At 39.6% G+C, this 18565-nt stretch overlaps 1 protein-coding gene across 4 annotated transcripts in view; it reads right to left on the minus strand.

Annotated features, from left to right (window-relative positions):
- WDR49 (WD repeat domain 49) overlaps window positions 1-7644 on the minus strand; it is a 144577-nt gene extending 136933 nt beyond the window's left edge. For all 4 annotated transcript variants that reach the window (XM_021069761.1, XM_021069760.1, XM_021069759.1 and 1 more), the window contains exons 1-2: window positions 7492-7644; window positions 6913-7183 (exon numbers count right to left, since the gene is read on the minus strand). In XM_021069761.1, the coding sequence (XP_020925420.1) occupies window positions 6913-7080 (168 nt within the window). In that variant the 5' untranslated portion in view covers window positions 7081-7183; window positions 7492-7644. The remainder of the gene's footprint in view (window positions 1-6912; window positions 7184-7491) is intronic.

The following is an 18565-nucleotide window of genomic DNA, read 5'->3' on the forward strand; positions in this document are numbered from 1 at the left end:
GCCTGAGCAAGAATGGAGCAGAGCTTCTGGGAAAGATCAGAAACCACCAAGGGATGATGCAGAGGGTTCCTATTTCTAGCAGAAGAATGGGGGCGGGGGGCGTGGTCTCATCTCACCATTGGGTGTGCTATACTTGCCAGCACAGGACAAAGGTGAAATCAAAATAGCACAAATTAGAGATCTTCTGTTGCCTGTTTTCATTATTTTTCTCCTTTAATTTTCAAAAACTTGAAAAGGTAAGCTGTGCCCTTGGTCTACAGGTCTGCCTAAGGTGATAACACTACAAATGAATAGCAATAGGCATCTTTGCTTTCCTTCTCCTTTAGAACAAGCTTCTTGGTTACCTTCTCTGCTTCAGTCTTGGCCAGAGCTTAAGGTTAAAATACTGTGTCTCCTAAAAATCACTCTTCATAACCTTATCTGATCCAGATTAATTTTTGTAAGATCCTGTTCTGAAAGCACAAAGAGAAATTAGAAAAGGCAGGAAGGTATTAGAACTTGTCACAAAATTCAGCACACAGGCAGCAGTGTTTGGAAAGAAAATTTTTTCACGTGTGTTGACATATAACTTCACTTGCTTGCATTTTGGTGATGGCATCTTTTGCTTCCTCACCCAGGAATTCTGGCAACCTAAAACCACCCAAGACTTCCTCCATCATTTCCAATTGTGCCAGCTTCAGGGCTATTGGATTTGTCTTCACACTATTACCTTAATGCTGAGGACGGGGACCTGTGGGGTTCACTGATTTTCTGCTGCCATTAAAAACAGATTTTTTTCGATTTCACTAAGGGAGCTGGGGCGAGAAATGCTCTGACCTGCTGTCTTTTTTCAGCAGGTGACAAACTGACTAAAATTGATGAATGCACTCTGTACTATGGAATAGAGTTACACATGAAGCTTTAGCTTTACCTGTTTACCTTGTGACGAGCATCCATTGAGATGCCTTTAGAACAGAAAAAATAATTTTAAAAAGCAGGGGGTTATTCCTATCTTGCCCTTTCATTCTTCCACCCTTCTCTGCATTGATTTCATTGGAATTGTTGATTATTTGCTGATTGTGCATTAATTCCAAGTTATTGAGACACAGGCCTGTGTGCTACTAATTTGACACGCTTGTTTTGTTAATGGAGTCCTTTTCCTATTGGATTGCTGTTCCTTAGAGCAAATCCTAAAGAGAGATTGCCTGGTGGCCAGTGGGAGCCAGGCCATACAATGGACTGGAAAGTTGACAATCTATGCAGGAGCCCTGGTTCTGCCCCCACAGGGGTAATTCAATTAAACATTCTCGAGCTTCATTCTCCTTATGTGTAAATGGGAAATAAAAATATCTGTTCTGCCTACTTTCCAGGCTGGTGAGAGGATCAAATAACATGATACCTACAAAAGTGCTTTATAAAATCTTACCGTACTTCAAAGATATGAAAATTTTATTCATCGTTTTTACCTCCACTGATTTCCAAAAAGAATTATGGTTCAGTTACAACGGAGGTACTTAGGGGGTTGGACCATTACGGCAAGTCTAAAAGAACAAGAGTTGTGTAATGAAAATAGAAGATAATTGTTTCAGAAAAATGTTAAGCATGTTTGCATCAGTCTTAACATATGTTAAGAAGGGCTGCATTAATTGAACACTAAATTTAGCTTTGACTTTCCTGGCAGAAAAGCAAAACACAAAACACCATTAGGCACATGACTTTCCTTAATCTATGAAATGAAGTATGCTGGTTTACTAGGAAAAATGGAAATTTTTTTACCAATAAACTCTAAGGATCATGGCTGAGATTGTTTTCTGGGTTCATGCCTGTCTATACTTTCCAGCTGCCCTTGTAGTTGGGATGTGAGCCTGATCCCAAAACCCTTCCCCACATGCTCCTTCCTGCTCTTCCCCCTGTGACCAGCTTGATATAATGGCCAGCATGGAAGGCATAAGTTGGAAGGAGCCTGAATACCAGAATCCCTACATGGAGCTGCCTGCCAACTAGAAATATCTGCTTTCTAATTTAGATGAACAAGAAATAAACCTCTATCATGAATGTGCTATTACATATTTTACACAATTTGCACACTTTATAAATTAAAGATTTTCTAATTTTGGAGCTTTATTGGATACTGTAATATACAGTTTTTAACTATCAGTTTTACCTTATAAATTTTTTTAAAGTTCATGGACTTTTGTCAGAAACAAGCAAAATCTAATGATTGCGAGGAAAGGGACTGAAACAAAGATTTTATTTATGTGTTTGGGATGGTGATGTCTGGGATAGAAAAGAAAGAAGCTGGAGTTGAGAATAATTCAGGAACATGAGACCCATCCAGGAAAGCCTGTCCATTTGGGTAACTTAATAGTGAAAATATAACAGGTGATGATCCCTAATGAACTGGGAGAACTCTGGCAGCTTAGAAAGAAGGATAAACAGTGGAAATGTGGGGAAAGGCTGAATCTGATTGTCTGAATTCCTTTGCAGTCGAGCCTGCCTGGTGGAGCATCAGAACCCTCAGTGCTGTCTTGCAGCTGTAAGGAAGTGTTGTTCATAGGCCCTGCTGTGGAATCTGTCTACAGGAATCTTGGGAACATTACAAAGACAAATTAAGCATGAAGACATCATAAGGTTTGAGGATTTAAACATTTATTATACCCCCAATTTTCAGACCTGCAACACTGCCTCCTGAACTTCTCTGGTACAGTTCACCTTTTACATGTGGTTTAGTAGATTTTATTTCTGTTTAAGCTAAAGATTTAGCAGGGTTTGGGCAAGTAACAGCATGGAGTAGACAGGATAGGGCCACACTCTGGTCTGGGCCTACAACCTGTGCCAGAAACAATGTACCAGAAGGTGATACAGACACAGTTGCTGAAAAAGGCAGGTCAAGACCCAATCCAGTGAATCCCAAAGTGTAGGCAGATTATAGACCCAGGCCAAAAAGGCAACAAGATTTCCAGGATCAAAGAGTAGACTGTCCTGTCCTGATATAAAGAAGTCAACAGTGGATTCAAGGGAAGAAATATTCAAGAAACCACTTAGCCACAGTCTCAGAAGAAAGTATAGATGTGTGTATATATATATCTCAAGTTTCCATGGGGCTTTCCCAAAATTCTATTTCCCTTGGACCATACTTTCTAGTTCTCAGGATTTCTATAAAATCAGCAAATCACAGCCATCCTTCCTTTCACAATGACTGGCTTTTGAAGTATCTAAGAAAATTTAAAATATGTTTGACATTAAAATCATATATATCCACAGACCATATCATTTCTCTAAGCACTGCAAGTGCTACAGGAAAGTCTAAGTAACAAGCATTTTACAATTCTATGAATAATACAAGTTTCATTCCCTGCAGGCTGGTATATGGGTTTTTCCACCCCATCACTTGAAAGAAAAAGAAATCCACAAGTTACTTTTCTATTCCTTCTATCCAGCTAACTTCTTGAGTCTAAAGAAGAGGATCAAGACATCAATTAAAATCTTTCATCTACTAATAAAATAAGAAATACGAGATGGAAAGATGATGCTTCCGTACTCTTGAATCTGTGTCTTTGCAAATCTTATTGCTTCCATTTCCTACCCCAACTAAAAGGAGTGCAGAAGCATAGTTATGTTAGTCAAAGCTTCTTTTTTGTTTTGTTTTGGTTTGGTTTTGTTTTTTTTTTTTTTTTTGTCTTTTTAGGGCTGCACCCAAGATACACGGAAGTTCCCAGGCTAGGCAGTCCAATCAGAGTTACAGCTGCTGGCCTATGCAGCTTCAAAGGTTTCAAAATATATGAGAAACATTAACTGCACAATTCAAAGACTCAACTCCCAATTTTTTCAGTTTAGCATGGCTACTTCTACTTAAAGACATGGACTTCACCTAATACCCGACAACAGCAACGTGGGATCTGAGCTGTATCTGTGACCAACAACAGAGCTCATGGCAACCAGATCCTTTAACCCACGGAGCTAAGGCCAGGGATCCGAACCCACACCTTCATGGATTCTAGTCAGGTTTGTTACCACCAAGCCACAATAGGAACTCCTGTTTTGTTTTGTTTTAAGGAAATGTAAGAGTTAAAATTAAGAGAATCTGGTTCAACCTCTACTCATTGAGCATATAATACCTATGTTAATTGAGCACTTTTTCTGTGTCCAGCACTCTTCCAGTGCCTTCCAGATAGCTTCTCACTTAATCCTCACAACAACAATACTATCTCCACATTCGAAATAAAGGAAACTGAGGCCGAGAGGGATTAAGTGATTTGCACGAAGTCACACTGTAAGTGGCAAAACTGGGATTCAAATCCAAGAGGTCTGACGCCTGGCTCTTAAACAGTAAGTGATTCTGACTCATTTATACCATCATACAATAAACGTGAGCATTAGCTGCCTTATTCCTGTTACTACTATGATTTATGTGGTATGTCATATCTTATTTGGAAAAATACATGTGAAACATCCACTACACAATTCAAAGACGCATCTTCCCATTTTTCAATTTAGCATGGCTACTTCTATTTAAGGACATGGACTTTACCTAATACCTGACAATACTTCAGCCCCAAATAAGAAATCTGGATCCAAAAAAAAAAAAAACACCCAAGAGATAAAAGGATCTAGTGCCAGAATCTTGACACTCCAAGAGCATGTCTTTAGCGACTGACTAAAATCACTGCCTTTAGAGTGGTGTGTTGCATGGCAGACCCTGAGGATGATTTTTCTTTTTATAGCCCTCTACACCTGTGGCCTGTGGGCCCAACACTCAGGACAGACGGATGGGACTCTGCAGAAATCATCTAGTGTATCAGCCTCTTCTAGGCATCTATGCTGTGTGTGGAAACTGTGTTGTCTCAAGAGCCTAACTTTTATGCCTGGTGGTACATTTGCCCTTGGATTATTCCATTCTGTGTCTGTTGAGTCTGTCAAAAATGGATGGACTTCATTTTTTCTTGAAGTATGTCTGCAAAGCTCAATTTCTGTTTTAAAAGCTATCATTAGATTCTCCATTCCTGCAAGCTCTGAATAGCAAACTCTTCTCCTCTTTGGCCTGTCTGTGGTACCGGCATTTCCAACTGGTTAATTCCAAAATAAGTGATTCAGTCTTAGAAACATTTAAAGTGAAAAAAAAAAAAAAAAAACCTTGAGATTGAATTGTCCTGTTTCACTTGGGTTCACTTTAGACTGATCAGTAATTTGAAAAGAACACCTACCTCCAAACTTCTGCAGCAGTTTCACTCTCTAACACATAGACCTTAAAATGTTGACCCTCCTTAATAGAACCTAGCTTTCAAATTCTTTGTGCTCTTGGTGCCAGAACAAAACTGCCACATTCCTGTTCATTCCAGAGTCAAAGCTGTCATAATCTGCTGTTACGTTTTTCTGAATGTCCTCAAGCTGTCAAAATGTTTGCTGTGTCTATCAAAATATGCCAGATTCATTTGGGGCACTGGACATGAGCAGCACTAAAATCTTTCAGACAAATGGGGTTGGATGAACTGGGGTTGAATGAACTGCAAATATAGGGAGATTAAAATGAGAAAAGTGTAGGGAAGAGCATGTCTTTGCAACTAAATATGATTGATTCTATTATAAAGAAATGATTTATATTATTGGGGCATTACCAACACAGATTGAATTTAACTTATACAAAACAGTATACCAGAGTTTTTCAGTGGTTAGCAACTTTTTTTTTTTTTTTGGATAAAGATTAAAATTTCTGCCAATTACAGGCCAACATAATGGTTATATTTCATCACGCTTTATTAATTTCAAGGTGATAGTCCAAAATATTGTGTGTCTGTTTCAAATTAATATGACATTTTCAAGCACTCCCAGAGGACATTCTGAAGCCCTGAGATGATATTTTAGCAAGTGTAATGAAGTAGAAAGGATGAAAGCTCGTGCCTCCCTAAATTCCACAGCACGGAAGAACACTTCTTCCTACCAGTGTGCAAAGCTAGAAATCATTTTGAGGTATGCTATTCAATATGCATGGCTGCAGGATTCCAAATTAAGAGAGAGAGAAGGAAATTGTTCGTTTAGAGTTAAAATTCCTGAGGTTTATTTTATAGGCAGAATTAAAATTAAAATTTGAAATTCTTTTTTTATGGGCTCTACTCCAATATTTGCAACAAATGAGGGAGACTGGTCCCTCACACAGGACCTCGGGACAATTAAGTCCCACAATCTGCTTTGAAAAGGAGCTGTGTCACTTGGAGTGAGACGGGAGAATATTTGCACAGCGGAGGTGTGTATTTGCATTTCCAGAATGCAAATGCTACCTGCTAGGACAGTTATTACTGGGTATCACCCTAGAGATCTGGTTTTGCCCTCTCACAACCATAACTTTTGGTTTTCCAAGAACACGTTGATCTCTAAGAAAAAATTTGCCCAGGAATCCACTTTTCTTCCTTCCTGGTAATGATATTCAACAGCTGCAGTTTACTACTAAATAGTATTATTTGCCCCAGAGAAGTGAGGGGGTAAAGTTCACTAGTGTTAAATCCAAGTCTGAACAATTTATTTTTTCAATTCCCCATTTTAATCATTAACAATATTAAAAAATGGTAAGAGAAAAATCTCTCTGGCTCATCCTGGTCTCCTTCACAAACAACTCAAACTCTCCCGTACATAAGATGGAGGCATGGAGTTCCTGCCATGGCTCAAGGATTAACCAACCCGACTAATATTCATGAGGACTCGGGATCTATCCTGGCCTCGCTCAGTGAGTTAAGGATCCGGCATTGCCATGAGCTGTGGTGTAGTTTGCAGACATGGCTCAGATCTGGCTTGCTGTGCCTGTGGCATAGGCCAGCAGGTACAGCTCCAATTCGACCCCTAGCCTGGAAACTTCCATATGCCGTGGGTGTGGTCCTAAAGAGACTAAAGACTAATAATAATAATAGCAATAACAATAATAATAATAATATGAAGGCATACCTCAAAGGCTCTCTGTATTTGGACAAAGTCACCCAAGCTGAGCTGGTTTTCAAGCAGGGCTGGGCTGACCTCTTCCTCTGCACTTGCACCTTCTGCATTTCTCACCAGGCTCCTTGGCCCCTGCTGGGACCCTCTCTTCAACTCCAGGGTGGCATTCTGGCAGCTCATAATGGCTTCACCTCTTCTCAGCCCTCTCCAACTCTTGCTATAAGTTGTTTTTTGATTTTTTGTATGGTGTTGGTTTGTTTTTTTCCTTTTCCTTCAACAGGTGCTTTGGAAAAGAAACAACTTAGCAATAGCGTTGCAAAATAAAAGTACATTTCAAGTCACTCCAGAGGCAAAGAATTCAAGCCCAGAGACAGGGAATGAAAGCCCTCAACCCCCCCACTTCTTCAATTCCAGTTTATTTTCAAAGTTCATCCTTTTAAAACACTCCCCCCCATACTCTGTTGAACCTGGCTTGATTAAAAATGTGTAAAAGCTTCCCCCTGTGTGTATAGCAACTCACACAGAATGCAACTTCTAGCACTCACTTTAAATGCATTAGAAAAGCAATTTCTCAAAACCTCTTTGGCTAACCTTGCTTCTATTCACACGTTGTGGTTTTAAACTCCATTTTCTTGTCTGGAGGCTCTGGGTGACACAGCTGCAAGGTTTCAGTCCCAGTGAAGTGCTCTCCTCTGAAGGCCACCTTCCCAGCATTGTGGCCTTGTTTGTTTCATCCATCCCTGCTGCCTTTGTGTGCTTCCTGGCAACAGACACAAAGCCAACTAAAACTTTTCCTTTTCCTCCTCCCCTTCACCCTCTAACATAGACTGACCTGAAATATACCATGTAAATGTTGAGTTTTGTTTTTTTAAGGACAATTCAGCCCACTCATTTTTTTTTTTATTAAACTTTATCACTGAATGATTTAAACTTAACTTTTATAAAATAATTTCTATGAAGCATGTTATGTATTATGGAACAAGAGGATGAGCCAAAGAAGAGAGCAATGCATTTAGGAGTTTTATGTTTTGCGTATAAAAAGTTTCATTCTTATTTAATAAGAATCCATTTCTCATTGTCTCATTGTCTTAGTTTCTGTGTATATAAAATGGGGATGGTTTAGCATAGGTTTTCAACTCATTGAGAATATAAGGGGAAAAGCTTATTACAGCTTCACAATGACCCTGCAAGGCAGACAAGATGACTCTCCTTACTCTACAGATAAAGAAGCAATGGAAGGTGTTCCTGTCGTGACTCAGCAGTAACCCGGACTAGTATCCATGAGGACGTGGCTTCAGTCCCTGGCCTTGCTCAGCAGGTTAAGGATCTGGCATTGCCATGAGCTGGGGTGTAGATCACAGATGGAGCTCAGATCACGCATTGCTGTGACTGCGGCGTAGGCGGGCAGCTGCAGGTCCAATTTCGCCCCCTAGCCTGGAAACTTCCATATGCTGCAGATGCGGCCCTAAAAAGGAAAGAAAGAAAAACAAAAAGAAAGAAGAAGCAACAGAAGTGCCCAAGGCAACGCAGTAAGTAAGGTGTGGGAAACGGCAGTGTGGCTCCCAGCTTCGGAGCCTACCCTTTAGATGGACGCCTTCTCTGCACCTTATTCTCATCTCCATAAAACTGAAAAGCTATCAATAGAAATTCTCTCCAAGTTCTCTCCAGAAATATCATTCTATGAGCCAGTGTTCCCAGGCACATGATGGTACAAAGTGTATTCTCTATAAAAGCACCCCACAGGCATTCCTGAACCAGTTTTGAAAAAAGCACGGAATATTGTTCATGCGTCCATTACTTATTTCTCTGTCCTTTACTCATTCCAAAGTCCATTTATTAAGAATCTACTGTATGTCGAGTCCTGAATTAGACTTGGTGCCTACCACCAAAGGGGCTCGCAATCTGGTAGGAAAAAAATCACTGTCTATTTCATCTCTCAGTCCAATCCCAACCTCTTTCTATTTACAGTGCTGTGTTGAAAAGAATTGTGAAGTCGTATGCGGGCTTACAAATTATAGATGTATATCACAGGCCAAGGGGCATGTTTACCACAAACTTGGCTTTCCTGGTTTAGCCTTTCGTGTAAATTAGACAAATGTCTTTAAGCCCTCATATGATAAATCCCTTAAATTAGCTCACATAGGAATAAAGTTTGTCTTCTTATCATCCTAATTAGTAAATTAATAATAGTTTAGGTCAACTGGATCAGTCCTATAAATGTTTGTAAAATGTTTTTTGTACTGATGTGTTGGAGAGTTGGGCCTAATTCCATAACAGACACTAATGAGAAGAGGAAGAGGAAATGGAAAAAATATTGTGTGAGGCTGCACTGGGGAAGTAGGTATCCCACTGGCTGAGGATGCAAAATTTTCTGATTATTCTAAGACAGTCAAACTGCCTGGCCTACTTAGCTTTCACAGAGATGTAGCTCTAAATGCTTCCCTTAGTCAAAGTAGGAGCGTATAATGAGCAGCTAGCAAATTACTGTAGAGTTTAATAAATTGACAGTTTTCTTTCTGTAAAATCATGGCAGTAGACATCATCCTTGATCATAATGCCTTCAATGGCTTTAAACTTCTTTGTAACTGCATGTTTGATGTTCAGGTTAAAGTTCTACCACTCAGTAAAATCATTAACTAGCCTCTTGACTACACTGAAATATACTTCTTGAATGTCATGGGTCAGTTACATTTTTGTGAAAATCTACCACATGCCCCTCCTAGGTTCCGTGATGGAGATGGTCTGTGCTCTCAAATAGTGGAGGTTTAGTCTGGCTGACCAATACTTGTTCCTTTCTCCTGTAGGGACCAGCCGGCAGTCACTATCATAACACATCAGAGCATCCTTACTATCCCCACACCACCCCTTCCCATCCCCGCCATCCACGACTTTTGCTTTTTTTGGAACCTTGGGACTGAATCATTCTCTCCACTGAACAGACACTCTCACATGTCCGTGTCACAACTCCCTGTCCACCCTCAAATCTTTGCTCTCATCCTCCCCTGTAATTTAAATTCACCAACACAAAGGCAGGGCTTGCCTTTCCTCTTAATTTCCCTTCTCTTTGTTTGCCCTCCTCACACCAAGGCCTATTTGTTTTTTTTTCTTTTTAATAAATTTTATTGGACTATAGTTGTCTTATAGTTATGTTAGTTTCAGGTGTACTGCAAAGTAAATCAGTTATGTATATATGTATATATATATATGTGTGTGTGTGTGTGTGCTGCGAAGTAAATCAGTTTTATATATTTATATATATATATATATATATATATATATATATATATATATATATATATATACATATATATATATCCATTCCTTTTTGGATTCTTTTCCTATATAGATTATTCCACAGTATTGAGTAGATTACCCTCTGCTATATAGTAGGTCCTTGTCATCTCTTTTACATGTAGTAGTGCGACCAAAGACCAATACTTACTAACATTTTTTTTTTTTTCTTTTTACAGCCTCACCTGCAGCATATGGAAGTTCCTGGGCTAGGATAAAATCGGAGCTGCGGCTGCTAGCCTGTGCCACAGCCACAGCAACAGAGGATCCTTGACCCACTAAACAAGGCCAGGGATTGAACTCACATCCTCACAGACACTGTGTTGGGTTCTTAACCCACTAAACCACATCGGGAACACCCTTAATCTTTGCCTAGAAGTCTCCCTCCACCTCCTCACCGTACCTGAAACCAGCTTCCGCTTATAAACTCTGTTTCCCACCGAACCATCTCGAGTTGAGGTTGCTTCTTGCCCTAGTCCCTGTCCCTTGGGGCTAGTGGAAGGGGGTCTTCCCACAGTTTCCTTGCTTCTTGAATGCACACCTTTCCAACATGATCCTAGTGGCCAAACACAGCCTCACTCCAGCCTTCCCCTGAGCCCTCAGCTCAGTTTAATACCACCTCCTCCCAGAGCCTGAGAGAAAGCACCAGCTTTGCCTTTGGCACCTTTTAAGCCCTCAATAAATATGTTTCTTTCCTTCCTTCTTCTGGATCCTCCTAGTACAAATTAATTACTCCTTCCACTCTGCAACCACAGCATTTTGTTTATACTTTAACCACAGCAGTTTTTCTTTCTGTATTGCAATATAATTAGTTGCCTGTGTACCTCTCTCTCCCATTACATTAACTCCCTAAGAACAAGGATGGTGTCTCACAAATGCCTATCACCTCATATGGCCCAACACAGAGCTCTGTATAAACTACACAGAAGTACAGTCCCTTGCTCTCTTGTAAAAGAGGATGGGCTGAAAGCAAAATTATCCTGGAGCTTTGCGTTTTCAGTGCAGGGTCCTGGAAATGGATGGCAATGAGGCGGAATTCCATGGGGGAAAAATGATGAAACAAGATTTAAGATCATATATTCAAGACGCTTAGAATAAACTACTTAAGCACTTTTGAAGCAAAGCATTTGTATATAATTTCTGTGAAAGATGCACACGTGTTGAGGTCCTACTCTGTCCCAGGCACTATTCTAGGCACCAGAAAAGCAAAAAAGGAATGAGACACAGTTCTGTATCCACCATTGCTTAGAGACATATATAACAGTAAATGTTAGTTTTAAATTAATTTTATCTTTTGAGAAAGCAGGTTGCCTGTTACCTCCTAGTCATCATTTGCCTTTTTTTTTTTTTTTTTTTGATCTGCTGGACACTGTCCAAGGTAAGAAACTATATTTTCCTAACAGCATTTCTCAGACTGCTCAAATATTTGAACACTGGGAATTCACAAAATAATGATATCTTGAAACAACTAAATCATTTGCAAGAAATGACATATCATCTTACATCAAGTTCTAGTCTAAGCAAGCAGTTGTAGCCAAATGTTAAAATATATGGAAATGTAGAGTTCCCATAATGGCTCAGCAGAAACAAATAACGAGGATCCATGAGGATGTGGGTTTGACCCCTGGCCTCACTCAGTGGGTTAAGGATCCGGCCTTGCCATAAGGTGGGGTGTATGTCACAGACATGGCTCAGATCCTGCATTGCTATGGCTGTGGTGTAGGCTGGGAACTGTAGCTCTGATTGGACTCCTAGCCTGGGAACCTCCATATGCCACAGTGCAGCCCTAAAAAGCAAAAAAATAAAAAAAATAAATAAAAATATTTATATAGAAATGGAAGGTAAAATTGGAAAAATCCTAATTATTGACTTAAGCATTCCTACTTACTTGAAAAAACCAACTGTGATTTCATTGTTAGATACATAGGATCCATTGAAATATTGAGAATCAGTGCCTAAAGATATTCTCAACTTAAATCTTTTTAGTCAAATTCGGATAGGCCCACCCAGTAGTTAATCACGTTTTGAACTCCTCTTTGTTTTAACAAATCCTTGTCTTGAAATCCAATGTCCATGTTGAAAGTCACACATGGGCTTGTGTGTCAGTAGGGTTTTCACTAGGGAGCCACTTTCTGGGCAATTACTCTGAACTAGGTTACCAGATTTCTTTCTGTTGCCTCTCTGAGAGAATACTGCATTTTTATTTCACTTGGAGCTTGAGAACAGTTTGTCAAAGTCGCCGTGATATTGAACACTGGCATTCATGTATAGAACCCAATAAAAAGTAGTCATAAAATCATTGCATGAAAGGAGTCACCAAAAATCTAGTAAACACGTATTGATTTCCTCCTGATGAAAGAAAGAAAGCACGTAGGTGGGAAATTAATAATTACTGAGTTTCTGGTATACTCCAAACACCATCTTAGGCACTTTCACGAGTGTAATTTTATTAAGCCTTATGGTCTCCCTACAAGATACTTAATATTTTTCCCCATTTTTAAAAAAAGTGATGATGGCACTAAACGAGATTAAGTGTCTTGCCCAACTTTGTAAAACTTATAATTATATAATATAATAATATCAGCTGTGGTCTCAGCTAAGATGTGACACATTTTTTCATTTAATTCTTTTTGAAATCCTATGATGTGGGCACCATTATGATCACTGTTTTATAGGTAAAGAAGTTGAGGCTTAGACAGATGAAATAACTTGTATAAGATCACCCAGTAGAGCTGGAATTCAAAGCTGGAATTAGTGTGAGCTCCTAATCCAATTTGACTGGTGTCCTTATAAGAAGAGGAAATTCATACATAAACAACACACATACACACACATATAGAACACCATGGAGAATTAGAGGTATATGCTGCCACAAGCCAAGGAATTACCAGAAGGTAGGCCTGAGGCCTAGAACAGATCTTTCCTTAATGCCTTCAGAGGGAACCCTGCTGTCACCTTGATTTGGACTCCAGCCTCCAGAACTGCGAGATAGGGAATTCCTGTTATTTAATTAAGCCACTCAGTCTGTGGTGCTTTGTTATGGTTGCCCTTGGACATTAATACAGTTGGTTATATAGTAACACAAGAAAGATAGTTTCTGTATAGAAATGTATGTTATTAATATATCTATTATTGTTATTATCACACTAATAAAAATATAAAAATAATACAGATATTATAATATTAAGCACCTAGCACAGTGCTTGGCACAGAGTGGGCACCAAATAAATACTTATTGAATGAGTGTTTCAATAAATAAAAAGGAGCTCACCAAAAGAGGAATGGATTGGCATCCAATGTATATATTTTTTATCTTTCTTTTTCCCCAGGCCAACTCTTTACTTATCACGCACACAAGAAAAATCCACGCCCCATGAAAAATGCTGCTATTTCACCTGTGTTTCCACCAAGAAATTCTGTCTAGGAAAGTGAAGAAATAAAAAAGGCAATAAAAAGAAATTCAAAACTTGTAAAAAAGCAAAGTTCCAGGACAAACTGCACTCTCAAAGATTGAAAGCTGTGCTCTCAAGAGAAAACACTGTCACAACCAATATTTCGCACAGAACAGAGAGCACCAGGCCAAACACGGTGCTCTGATGAAAAGCCCTGAAGAACACGGGGTTCTCTTTGTCCGCAGCAGGAGCAGCGATAGTCAAATGAATAAGGGAAGTCCGCTCCTAAATCAAGTGGCTGCAAGTATCCTCATAGAGAAGGCCTCTTACAAGATGCAAATGGAGCTGCTGCAATCCTGGCCTAGACCAAAGGCTGTCAGAGAAAATGGGTCTTAATTTACTTGACATATTTTAGGTTTGTAATTTTCAAGATTAACTCTTAACAATGTCTGAAAAACCACGAGGTCCTTTAATGGCAAGCTTAAAAAATGCACTCTGGAGGAAGCTGGGAAGTTAGGCCAGTAAGAGCAGATGGTAGGAGGCCTGATTACTGTGTTCATGGCCTCTATAGATGTATATGTGTGTGTGTGTGTGTGTGTGTGTACGCACACGCGAAGGGGGCCAGTTAGCTTAGGAAAAAGCTCATCCACCTATTGGGAAAATAGAGCAGTGGTAATGGCCAGGAACACAAATTTACCAAGTGGGATACTAAATTTAGGGAAGTGAGTCAGATTTTCGACTACAGAGAAAATGATAGAAATCTATGACAATAACTAGTTGCATGACCTTGAGGAAGTTACTCAACCTCTCCGGTTTCAGAATCTTCATCTGTAAAATTAAAAGATTATATCACAGGCTCTTTAAATGCCCTTCCAGTTCTTAATTTTAAAAGGGGGCAGATGAAAAGCATAAAAACATAGTAAGCTTGCAAAAAAAAGAGAAAATATTCCATGTTCCAGGTAATATCTTTGCAGTCATACCCAGAGTAGTCAGGATATGTCTTTCAACATGGTAAACACTTTTTTTTTTCTTTTTTAGGGCCGCACTTGTGGCATATGAAATTTCCAGGGCTAAGAGTCAAACCAGAGCTGCAACTGCCAGCCTATGCCACAGCCGCAGCAACACCAGATTGGAGCCATATCTGCGACCTATCCCACAGCTCATGGCAAGGCCAGATCCTTAATTCACTGAGCAAGGCCAGGGATCAAACCCACATCCTCATGGAGACAACATTAGGTCTTTAACCCACTGGGCCACAATGGAAACTCTGTAAATACTTTTACTTTTTTGGTGATAAATTATCACATGGACCAACAAATGTGTCTGTCAGTCAAGCATCAGCCCACCTGTCACAATTTGAGACTGAAACTACCTGCTCCTCTCATTGGATTAGCTGTGGGGACTTGATTGTAGCAAATGGATTCTCTCAAAAGAATATGGTTTAGATGGATTTGTTTATTCACCTAGTCATTCATTGCCCCATACACGGATGGATAGTGGGGGCTGACCATAGAGTTAGGCACTGGTGACAAAGACAGACTGGCTTCTAATCTTATGAAGCTTATAATCCAATGAGGTAAGAGTGTGTGATTCAAGGGGGAACAAATAGAGGCTCCTAATCCAGACTTGCAAAAATTGGGAAAGGATGATGTATTGAAAATAGTCATAGTTATGGCTCCCACATGATGAGTAGATATTAGCCAGATAAAGAACAGGATGAAGACGGATTAAACAGAAGAAGAAAGTATGTGCAGAGGTTTGGCGGTGACTGGGTTCATGGTGGATAAGTGGGGATAGAAGTAATTTAGTCTCAATGGATGATACAGCATAAGGAAGGAGGGTTGGAAGGAGAAGTAAGCTGCTCTAGATCATGACAGTCATGGTGGGGGCTCAGGTGTTTATGAGAGGGCATTGGAGCTACTGCAGAAACTTTTAAGCAGAGGATGTCGCATGACAAGATGTGCATTTACGGGAAATTTATGGATGCCCATTAGTTCTCATCTGGGTAGGGTTTTTTTGTTTTGATTTTTCAGCATATGGAGGTTCTCAGGCTAGGGGCTGAATCAAAGCTACAGCCGCTGGCCACAGCCACAGCAACACAGGATCCCAGCTGTGTCTGCAGCCTCCACCACAGCTCATGGCAACACCAGATCCTTAACCCACTGAGCAAGGCCAGGGATCAAACCTGCATCCTCATGGATTCTAGTCGGGTTCGTTTAGCACTGAGCTACGAAGGGAACTCCTCATCTTGGTAGTTTTTACATGATCTAGGCAGCTCTTAAAAATTCAATGCCCAGGTCCACTTTAGAATAACTTAAAATCTCTAGAGGTGGAATCCAGGCACCAGTAATTTTTCAAGTTCCTCAGATAATTCCGCTGTACAGCTAAGATTCAGAATTACTGGATCAAAAGGAGGCAGGCTCAATTAGGAGGCATTTATGGTAATAAAGCTGACAGCTGATGGGATTTTTTATCTATCTCAGAAAAGTATCGGAAATACGAGAGAGAGTATTTGATAAGTGTGGAGGAGAGGAAAATCCAGAATAAGCATCAACACAATTCTGAAATCTTTTATTGTATGGTTTAGATTTCAGAAGCCATTTTCATAGTTTAAATATTTAAAAATGAAAAAATTAAATAATATGGGGAAGGAGTTCCCGTCGTGGCGCAGTGGTTAACGAATCTGACTAGGAACCATGAGGTTGCAGGTTCGGTCCCTGCCCTTGCTCAGTGGGTTGACGATCCAGCGTTGCCATGAGCTGTGGTGTAGGTTGCAGACGCGGCTCGGATCCTGCGTTGCTGTGGCTCTGGCGTAGGCTGGCAGCTACAGTTCCGATTCGACCCCTAGCTTGGGAACCTCCATATGCCACAGGAGCGGCCCAAGAAATGGCAAAAAGACAACAATAACAAATAAATTAAAATAATAATAATAATATGGGGGAAAAACCTAAAATTGAAAACAAATAGAAATAAGTAAACCCAACCAAAGGTATAACATAACCACAAGGAAAGAAAAAACAAACAAACAAACAAAAAACACCAAGTCCAAGGAATGTTTGAGCACAGGACCTTGACAATATAACCTCAATTTAAGGACAAAAAAAGAACTACAAGGAATCTTGAACTCTAATAGCTTTCTTTATTGCAGTGACATGGATTTCAGTTATTTTGAAACTATTTTGTGTGTATTGCAGTGATGCACAAATAAGTGAATGTTGATTTTGTTAGGAATCAGGATTTTCTTTGTAGAAGGAATATAGGGAGGCAAGGAAGAACCCTATGCTATTGCACTGAAGTAGAAGGTATCAGTATAAACTAATCACACACACACACACACACACACACACACACACACACACACACACACACACACTTTCTAGGTCAGACTGCGAGACACCTCAAATGCAATAAGCACATCTAGCCCAGGTCTTCATTTCTAAATACCATTCTCCTTGGAGAAGAGGATGATTCCTGAGATAGGGCAGAAGTAATACAAGATAAACCATGAATAGCTTGTTTTGCTAGAAAGTAAAAAAAAAAAAAAAAGGCTTAAAAATGTGGACATATCAAAAAGAAATGGGAGAAGGCATAAAGGAACTTATACTTGCCAATTTGGAGTCAATTAGAACATTAAAATGAACAATGACGGGAATGGGTAACAGAGAATTTTAAGAAGGGTCTACGATTCTATTCTGAAAAGATATATAAAGAAGAAAGTGGAAAGGAGAGAAGTAAGGAAGGAAGGGAGGGAGACAAAGAGGGAGGAAGGAAGAAATGACCTCATGACACAATGACACAATTCTGGCCAATGAAACCATAAATGGAAGACTGCTGGGTATCCTGGAAAGGCTTTTGTTTTATGTAATAAAATAGGAAAGGTGCTCCCTCTTCCTTTCATCCTACCCTGAATGTGGACATGATGACTGGAGAAGCTAGGGAAAGACTGCAAAAATTTCAGAAAGTTGGTTGAGTCACTTAACCAACATTGGCACTACCCTTTTCCAAATTTCTTGTTATATTAAAAATTGAAAAAAAAATTCTTGTTGCTACTCGCAACCTAGTACATTCCTAATAGATACAAACAATTGCAAAGGTGATAACAATTGTCTTGAATGAAAATACTAGAGAATACACAAGGTTAAAAGTAGTAAGTGCAGTTTTAGACTTGGACCTGTTTCTGAGAACCAGCTGACTGGGGTGTCCAGTCAAGATCTGGCTGTGAATATTGGGGTGTTTTCTTAGGCATTTCTATTTGGGGAGGAAGGATGCAGGGGCAGAAGGAGGGAGAGCAATGTGGGAGGGTCAGTGCAGATTAGCATTCTGCCTACTCACCATAGACAAGGTACCCCTGCAATTATTTTCCTATATTTCTGTTTGTTCTATTTTGAAGGCACAGAAGGCAAAGGAACAGGTAAAAGATTGTTATTTCTTTGTGTTTCCCAGTTACCTGGGAAACATATGTTTTGTATGTGTTTTTTCTCTTAGGAAAGGAAAAGTGAGAAACAATACATTTTAAAATATCTTGTCTTTTATTAGTTAGTGATAAGTAGAGTTTAAGACCCATTCTTTTCTAAATTAATGAAGAAATTCTGATTCGCCAGGAGAGTTCTGTAGCTGATGACTGTCCAGACCAGCAGAAATAAGACCAGTGCATAATTACACTGTCCACCTCCTTTCTCTCCTCCTCTATTTCAGTGGTAATTTAGCAGGAAAAAAAAAAAGCAATGGAGGCATACATTGGGAATACAGAGAAATTAAAAGAATAATGCAGTATTTGGTATTACAAAAATAAATATGAGTGGCTAAATATAAATACTCCACAGACAGAGCTACCCAAACACTACCACAATGTAGTATTAGTGTCATAAGAACCAAGGCTATTTAGGTCATAAGAACCAAGCTCACTCAGATAGCCAAAGAGTGGGGATTTGTTACATATTGTGATGAAAAAGAGGGGGAGAGAAAAAGAGAGGGAAAGAGAG

The sequence above is a fragment of the Sus scrofa genome, chromosome 13 (assembly GCF_000003025.6).
Source record: "Sus scrofa isolate TJ Tabasco breed Duroc chromosome 13, Sscrofa11.1, whole genome shotgun sequence".
In the NCBI taxonomy this organism is placed as follows: Eukaryota; Metazoa; Chordata; class Mammalia; order Artiodactyla; family Suidae; genus Sus; species Sus scrofa.